The sequence below is a fragment of the Urocitellus parryii genome, chromosome 1 (genome assembly GCF_045843805.1).
Source record: "Urocitellus parryii isolate mUroPar1 chromosome 1, mUroPar1.hap1, whole genome shotgun sequence".
Lineage (NCBI taxonomy): Eukaryota > Metazoa > Chordata > Mammalia > Rodentia > Sciuridae > Urocitellus > Urocitellus parryii.
This window is the reverse complement of record NC_135531.1, coordinates 138,211,597-138,220,355: the sequence shown is the minus strand read 5'-3', so window position 1 is coordinate 138,220,355 and position 8,759 is coordinate 138,211,597. Positions and strand designations below refer to the sequence as shown.

General features: G+C 39.5%; 1 protein-coding gene across 1 annotated transcript; it reads right to left on the bottom strand.

The window, feature by feature from the left end:
- Positions 1-2,451: 2,451 nt before the first annotated feature.
- Positions 2,452-8,368, bottom strand: Hint1 (histidine triad nucleotide binding protein 1). The gene is made up of 3 exons (XM_026400164.2): positions 8,138-8,368; positions 6,080-6,184; positions 2,452-2,789 (listed from the first exon to the last, which is right to left on the bottom strand). The coding sequence occupies exons 1-3, from the start codon at positions 8,249-8,251 to the stop codon at positions 2,625-2,627; spliced, it is 384 nt and encodes a 127-aa protein (XP_026255949.1). The 5' UTR covers positions 8,252-8,368; the 3' UTR covers positions 2,452-2,624.
- Between the last annotated feature and the right edge of the window lie 391 nt (positions 8,369-8,759).

The window sequence follows — 8,759 nt, the reverse complement described above, 5'->3', positions numbered from 1 at the left end:
AATGTTAAAAATATTTTTTTTTAATATTTCTTTTTTTAGTTGGACACAATATCTTCATTTACTTATTTTTATGTGGTTCTGTGGATCAAACCCAGGGCCTCACCCATGCTAGGAGAGCGCTCTACCGCTGAGCCACAATCTCAGCCCCAAATGTTAAAAATATTAACAGAAATTTTCAACATTAAAGAAAACATTGAGGGGGCTGGGGTTGTGGCTCAGCGGTACAGCGTTCGCCTAGCACATGTGAGGTCCTGGGTTAGATCCTCAACACCACATAAAATAAATAAACAAACAAACAAAGGTACTGTGTATAACTAAAAGAAATAAATATTTTAAAAAAGAAAAACAAAACATTGATTTTTCTTTGCTGATTATAAAATTAATATATGTTCATTCAGAAAATTTTTTTTCATGAGACTAAGGATTGAATCCAGGGCTTTGTGCATGCTAGGCAAGTGTTCCAGCCCTACAAAAAATATTTTAATAAAATGAGATTAAAAAAAAAAAAAACTCCTAATCCTACCATTTTTACTCATGTTAGTTTTTATTTTTGTTGTCTTCTAGTCTACCATTTGCATTTAAACATTTTATTTTCATAATCGAAATAAAAATTGCCATCAGTTATTGAAAAAGGAATTCCAGGTAGTAGATTTATTTTATTAGTTATTGCAATTCTGTTTGGGGGAGTAGGGGGTACTAGCGATTGAAACTAGGGCTTTGTGCATGCTAGACAAGCACTCTATCAACTGAGCTATAGCCCTAGCCCCGAAGAATATTATTTTTATTTTAGTACCAGGAATTGAACCTAGTGGCACTTAATCACTGAGCCACATCCCAGTCCTTTTTTGTATATTATTTTGAGATAAAGTCTTTCTAAGTTACTTAAGGCCTTGCTAAGTTGCTGAGGTTGGCTTTGAACTCACAATCCTACTGCCTCAGGCTCCTGAGCTGCTGGCCAGGTGTATAACACTGGACTTGGCAAGAATAATTTTTATAAATCCCACTGGGGTGGGAAAAGCTTGTGAAATGAAATTTAAAATTAATGCATTAAATGTGCCAATATTTTAAACACCATAAACAAAATAAGGAGACAAACTGAGGAAAAGTTACTTGTTAACAGTATACATGAAGGATTAATTTCCCTAAACCCTCACCCACAAAAAAAAAGTTTAAAAATCACTAAGGAGGGCTGGGATTGTGGCTCAGCGGTAGAGTGCTCGCCTAGCACGCACAGAGCCCTGGGTTTGATCCTTAGCACCACACAAAAATAAATGAATGGATTAAAGGCATTGTGTGCAACTAAAAAAACAAAAACATTAAAAAAACACTAAGGAAAGAAAATTTTTAAATGGCTTTCCATTAAATGTATAAAGCCAGGCATGTGGGCCCATGTCTATAATTCCAGCAACCTGGGAGGCAGAGGCAGGAAGACTGTAAGTTCTAGGGCAGCCTCAGCAGATTAGTGAGCCCTTATAACTTAGTGAGACTGTCTCAAAAAAATAAAAAGGGCTAGAGATTTAGCTCAGTGGTAAAGTGGCCCTCAGTTCAATCCCCAGTGCCAAAAATACTAAGTAAAAATGTTAATATTTTTTTTAAAAGTAAACGTGTCAAAACCCTACTAAACCAATTTTTTAGAGATTAATAGAAGGATAATGTATAAGCCTAAAGAGAATGAGAGAAGAGACAAAAACAGATATCATCTCAAATTTTGGAAAGCTATAAAGTACCCACATGAAGCAGTTATTTACTTTACAGAAACTTAGAAAGGGTATAGTGCCTGGAAAGACAAAAAAACAGTCTATATTAAGAACTCAGACCTTAAGTTTCCCTCCCTACCTCCATATAACCAGGTTCATCCACAACTTTTATTTTTGCTAATGTGACATACATATTTAAAATAGTGGGTTTTATTTGGAAAAGCGTTTAAAATAAACATTCAGATAGCGTTTAAATAGCAAGGAAATATCAATATCTGATTTTACACAGTCATCAAAAATTCTATGACAAACCTACTTTCATCCTTTCCAAATTATCTCAAGACTAGGGGAAACATGTGGACTGAATATATTGTTCATAGACCCCAAACTGCCACCTTCTGGATCAATCATGTCATTACTCTTGTGGTCTTAGAGAATGAGAATTAGATTAGAAAATCTTCTCCTGGACCAATACTTTAGCCTGAAAGAATATTTCAAAGCCAAATTTGTGAACTCTTGTGATTTGTCTTCAAAGACTAATCACACCATTATAACAATGCAGTATTCAAATGCTGTGCTCCTCCTGGGGAAGCAAATATAAGAAATATGAGCTAGGGGTACAGCTCAGTGGTGGAGAGTACTTCCTCACACTTGCCAAGCTCTGGGTTCAATAGCCAGCACTGTCCAAAAAAAAAAAGGCACAAAATCTCCAAAATATGAACCTACCTTTCATAAATTCCATCAAATACAAAGAACCAATCAATTCAGAGACAGTAAACCATGCAACAATGTATTTATTATGTATAGGCATTTAAAATTATTTTCCCAATATCTCCAGACCAGGGCACAAATAATCATGCTGCTTAACATATTGGAAAATGCAAGCATAATCATTGCCTAGAGAAGGGAAAACCATCTAATACATGCTTAGCCAGGAGGCCAATTCATCTGCCGACCTCCAAGAACATGCAGATGAACATGATAGACAGACTGTCCTCCATCAGCACCTTCATTCACCACCATCCGATAACCCTTCTTAAGGCCTAGATCAGCAGCACATTTCTTGCCAACAATCATTAAATGTCCAAGAAGCTGGAAAAGAAAAAGAGTTTCTTAAGCAGAAGAAATTTACAACTTCTTGCCATTAAATAACAGTCAAGTTTAAATACCAAATTAAAATATTGCCAAGGTGAAACACACACCCTCTTGGGCAAATATTCTGAAACTCTCTTAATCCTAATACAGCATAATTTATAGTTAAAATCCCATTAAAAAGCTCTTTAATTATATTCCAAGTGTTTCTAAAAATATGTATATGTGTCATTCCAATGACTTGGGAGACGAAATAGTAGGATCACAAGTTCAAGGCCAGCCTCAGCAACTCAATAACACTGTTGGCGCCAGGTGCGGTGGCACATGCCTGTACTCCTAAGAGGCTGGGGAGGCTGAGGCAGGAGGATTGCAAGTTCAAAGCCAGCCTCAGCAACTTAGCAAGGCTCTAACCAACTCAGCAAGATCCTGTCTCTAAGTAAAATATAAAAAAGGGCTAGGGATTTGCTCTGTGGTTAAGCGCCCCTGGGTTCAATCCTGGTACAAAAAACAAAAAACAAAAAACTTGGCAATATGTACAGGTCCTGTCTCAAAATAAAAAATAAAAAGGTCTTGGACTGGGGTTGTGCCTAGGGGCAGAGCGCTTGCCTAGAATGTGTGAGGCACTGGGTTTGATTCTCAGCACCTCATATAAATAAATAAAAAATAAAGGCCTGTTGACAACTAAAAAACTATTTTTAAAAAAATAAATAAAAATAAAAAGGTCTGAGGATGTATGTAGCTCAGTGGCAAAGTTCTCCAGTGCCAAAATAAAATCAATCAATCAATCAATCAATCAATCAATCTGAAGTCCCATTAGATCTTCTCCCTTTGGTACAGGGCTACTTACATTAAGATAGAAGAAACTCATCAAGGCACAAAAATGCCTCTTTGCTACTGCCCCCCAATATTAAAGAAGCAAGTCTGCTCTAGGAATCAAAACCCTTCTGAAGGTAGAAGACTGATAATACAGTTTGCCCACTGTATTGAGTTAATAGTAAACAAAAGATATATAAAACATTTTCTTAATCTTTCAGTGTTCTTAAGTCTTATCACTGAAAACAAATCAAAGTGTTATTGTTTCAATACTAAGTTTCCCCCAAAAGCACAGGTGTGAGATGATGCAAGAAAGCTTGGAGGTGAAACAATTGGGTTTGAGAACCTTAACCATTATAATAAGTACATTAATCCATAGATAGAGATTAACTGGGTGGGAACTGTGGGCAGGTAAGAGTGTGTTGGGTGGAGGTGGGTCCTTGGGAGCGTGCCCTTGGAGCTTATATGTTGTCTGTGGTGACAACTCTCTCTGCTTCCTGGTGTCATATTCTGAGCTGCCTTCCTCCACCTCACTTTTCCACCATTATATTCTGCCTCACCTTAGGCCCAGAGCAATTGATCCAGCTGTCTATGGACTAAGACCTCTGAAACCAAGAGCCCAAAAATGAACTTTTCCTCCTCTAAAATTGTTTTTGTCAGATCTTTTGTTGCAGCAATGAAAAAGCTGACTAAAATACAGTTTGGCTCTGCACAGAATAGGAAGCAGAGCCTACTGTCCTGGTGCTTACTAAGGCAATGGGAACAAAAAACCTAAGACTCTCTCTCCCTTCCCTCTTTTCTTGCCATGGGAACTTCTTGAGAACTTGTAAAAATGTTGGGAAAAGAGGCTAATCCCCTTTGTCTCTTACCATGAGAAATAGCAAACAATGAACTGGTACTTTAAAGTTCTGTCACCAACCTGCCTCTCTAACTTTTATTAGGAGAGAAAGTTGGTAACACATAGGTAGACTACTGTGTAAATAGGACAAATTGTCCATTGACTGTATTGAAAAACAAAAACAAATGACCCAAAGTGAAATTAGGTATTTGCCACAGGTCCTACAAGTCCCCAGGCAATGTAAGAGATCTGGCAATGTCCACAGGAAAAACTACTACAGTGTACTTTTCAAGTTATATCTTAATTTCACAGGTTTTCTAATTCCCTCTATAGAGCTAAGCAATTGATTCTGAATACCCTCTCTTTCTGTTTCTGGCCCATTGCCTCTAACCCAAGAAAGTCATAAGGGCAAAGAAAAATGTTCAGACACATTTCAATATTACACAATCCTATCAATGGGATCTGAAATATTAAAAATATTAAAGTCTGACTAGTTACAATGTGATTCTAAGACTGTTGGGCTTTTGAAATTTTTGAAATACATATATTTGGGGGGCTGAGAATTAAACCCAGGGCCTTGTGCATGCTAGGTAAATGATCTACCACTGAGCTACATCCCCAGCCCTCAACTTCTATCTTAATTTCACAGGTTTCCTGGTTGCTTCAATATAACTAAGTAATTAGATTATGACTACCCCTCTGTTTCTGGACTACTGCCTCTAAACCAAGAGTCATCAAATTTTCTCTGCAAAGGGTCAGACAGTGGGTCACTTGGCCTCTATTAAAAACTACTCAAGGGCTGGGGTGGTTGAGCACTTGCCTCGAACCTGTGAGGAACTAGGTTCGAATCTTAGCACCATATAAAAACAAATAAATAAAATAAAGGTATTTAAAAAACTATAAATAAAAACTTTATCTATACTGGAATCCAAACCTATAAATACAACTGTCCACTAAATAATTCACACAAGACATTTCTTTTATTCAAGGGTCATTGTAGAACAAAAGTAGCCATGGACACTAAACAAAGTTATTGTATTCCAATAAAACTTTATTTATAAAAATAAGCAGCCAGTTAGATGTGGCCCACAGCCCAGCTGCCAGTCCCTGCTCAATTACAGGTTTAGTAATCAGATTTTTAGACATAATAGGAATGTGCATTTGTAATTGAGTGTTGGAGAGGTTCACTTTGAGATATGCATGTGGATTCTAATGTTATCTATTTTGGGTAGACATGATTAAATTTGACTTGGAGTTTCACAAACTAGTGAGTTTCCTTTCAGTATATGCCTTGAATGTTTTTGCACAAATTATCCTTTAGAAGATTTGTCATTACCAAAATTCTGGTCATAATTTTAATATTCTCTATTTGTATTTTTTTTCCTCTCATTCAATCATATAGCACACCAATTCTTGGTCTTATGACATGCCAATAAAATCTAATTTATTTCTCTATATGCCTAATTTATAAAAATCAAAAATTACTTCTGTATGTTTACCTTACTTCAAAGTGTCACAATGCTTTGTTTTTTCTCAGTAATGCTCTTAGGAAGATGAAAAAATGACAGCACTTTAAGAACAAAATATAATCTCCCAATTTAAAAAACAATAAAATAAACTGTGTTGGAATTTTACTTACATTTTCATCATCATCTTCTGCAGCAGAAATCTGGGTTATATGTTTCTTGGGTACCACCAGAAAATGTGTTGGTGCTTGAGGGGCAATGTCATGGAAAGCAAGACACTAAGGGGTTAAAAAAAAAAGTCAAAGTTTTAGTATATTATCTGCTTGGCTTAAACTTTTTCTTTCAACAAGTATTCATTGAACACTAACCATGTGGGAGACACTGTACTAGATGCTAAAAAATAGAAATAAACAATGCACATACAGACTCCATGACCCCTTCTATGGAACTTAAAGAAATTAACCACATCATCTCCCCAGTCAGATCTCTTGAAACTCTTTACCTCCAAGTTATACTGTCCTTCAAAGCTCTCTATCCTCAGAGCTTTCCCCCTCTACTTCAAAGATGTTTTCTCCCTCCATACCCAACTTTTGCTATTTAATTTTAAATGCTAGTCATTCCTCAATTTGAAGTGCTAAATCCTCTCTTCCTAGCACACACATATATACATATATATATATATATAAAATTTCTGAAGGAAACCTAATTCCCTTCCCCTCACACTTTCTCTAGATCAGAGTCCTGATTGTGTAATTTCTGTGTTTTTTTTCCCTTTACAGGAATCAATCAGTTTTGTAATCACATGTTTGTCTCATATTTAAACAGGTATTCTTCCCATTTAACTCAACTATTTAAGAAACATATATGTTACCTTTTGTGGAACTGAACAGTAGCATTCTGACAAATCATTTACCACACTAGAAGTATCTGTAAATATACATACTATATGAATGTCTTTATATCATTTGTTCTTTACTGAAGGTGGAAGCTGTTTAATAGAACTCATGCATGTTTATTTGTCTCAGAAGTAATTTTATTTGGTATTCCCTACAAAATGCTGTATCATGCTGTTATGCTGAACAAAAGACCTTATTTCAACGTGCATTTATAAAATGAAACTGGAAACTTTTTTTTAAAAAGAAACATGCTTTTTCTAAAACAAAAGAACTTCCCAACTAGTAACAAAAGTACCTAAATAAAATTCAACTCAAAAGAACTAATTAAACCATAGATAACACTTTGAATCTAGTATCAGTAGCACTGGTTTCCTTTTATTCCGTTATTTCTTAGAGTTTGTAGATGGACACAGTAACTTTATTTATTTTTATGTGGTGCTGAGGATCGAACCCAGTGCCTCATAGGTGTTAGGTGAGCTCCACCTCTGACCACAACCCCAGCCCTCTTAAAAGTTTTTTTAACAAAATGTTTATAAAAGTTTTTCTACCTATATGTGCCAAACTCCTGCTCAGCTTTATTTATACTGGAATCGAAACCTATAAATACAACTGTCCACTAAATAATTCACACAAGACATAATTCTTAAGTTTAATCAACAAGGATTTCACCTGTAATGAAGTTAACTATTTAAGAACTATAAAACTAAAAGTTATAAAACTGTTTCCCGTGAAATACGAAAGAAATCACTAACTTAAGTGCACGTTTTTCAGCGGTAGAGATCAAGGAGAGCACATCCCAGCCCGCCCCGCGCGACCCTGCGGCCGCCAGCGCAACGCGGTGCCTGCGGTGCGGTGCGGTTCGTGCGGGCCGAAGCGGCGCGGGGACGCCCGGGGAGGGCCAGCTGTGCGCGGGAGATCTCGGAGATTGGGCGTGAGTCAGGGCGCGATCGGGTTTCTCCCTGTCAGGCAGAGCGCGGGCGAGATTGAGAGATTCCTAACACAGACGAGGCCCGCGGCAGACGCGGAGCCGGCGGGCGTTGCTCCCGGGGAGCCCACGCGCCCAACGCCTGCCCAGGCTCCGCGGTGTGCGGCCCCATGAGCGGCCGGCGGCCTGGCTCGCACCCGTGGCTGATAAGGCGTAACTGGAGCGCCGGCACGCGCCGGCAGGCCGCCTCCATACCCGCCGCCCTGCCCGTTGGCTGGGGGCCCGAGGTAGAGGCCACGCGGGCGCATGGCTGGGGCGGCAGGGCCCCTTCCCTCCCCTCCGAGGGAAACCGGCGGGTCCTCAGGCCATTGCCCCGCCTTAGCCCCCGAGCAAGACGTGCCAGCGCCTACTTGGTCATCCTCGAAAATGATTTTGGCAGGGATTTCCTTGCGGATTATCTTCTCAAAGATGGTGTCGCCGTCAGAAGGCTGGGCCACCTGAGCCTTGGCGATTTCATCTGCCATCTCGGCCACCCTCCCGCACGGTGGCCAGGGGGAAGTCGAGAAGAGGGACGAACCCGGGGAGCCGGCAGAGGGCGTGTGCACGCGGTCCGGGCGACGCCTGCGCAGGGACCGCTGCTCGCGCGCTCAAGTGGTTCTGCGACTGCGTACTAGCCACCCGGGCTGCAGTTGCGGCTGCGGCAAGGGCGCGGAAGTAGCGAATGCTCCTCCTGCAAGGAGACACACCCGGGTCGTTTTCCCTTGGTTCTTTCTTGTTTGCCGCCGAGTGGAGCTATTGGCTTAAGCCTTTCATTTGCTTACAGGAAAAAATGGACGCTGTGACTAAAAAGATTTGACTATGTGCTGCTGGCCCCTGTTTGCTGGCTGAGACATCTTAACACTTCCTTTCTCAACTACTTAATTAAGGTCTTGACTAGAGCAATGAAGCCCATTTTGCATCAAGTTGTTCCTTTCCCTAGCAGTGGCTCTCAACTTTGCGCATTAAAGTCACTTGGAGATGTTACTTATTTAT

Excerpts from the sequence above, each read along its gene's own strand:
- Hint1 (XM_026400164.2), bottom strand. The coding sequence starts at position 8,251 with ATGGCAGATGAAATCGCCAAGGCTCAGGTGGCCCAGCCTTCTGACGGC. Across the intron at positions 6,185-8,137 it reads TCATTTTCGAGGATGACCAA|TGTCTTGCTTTCCATGACAT; the intron begins GTAGGCGCTGGC and ends TTAACCCCTTAG. Across the intron at positions 2,790-6,079 it reads CAGAAGATGATGATGAAAAT|CTTCTTGGACATTTAATGAT; the intron begins GTAAGTAAAATT and ends TTTCTTTTCCAG.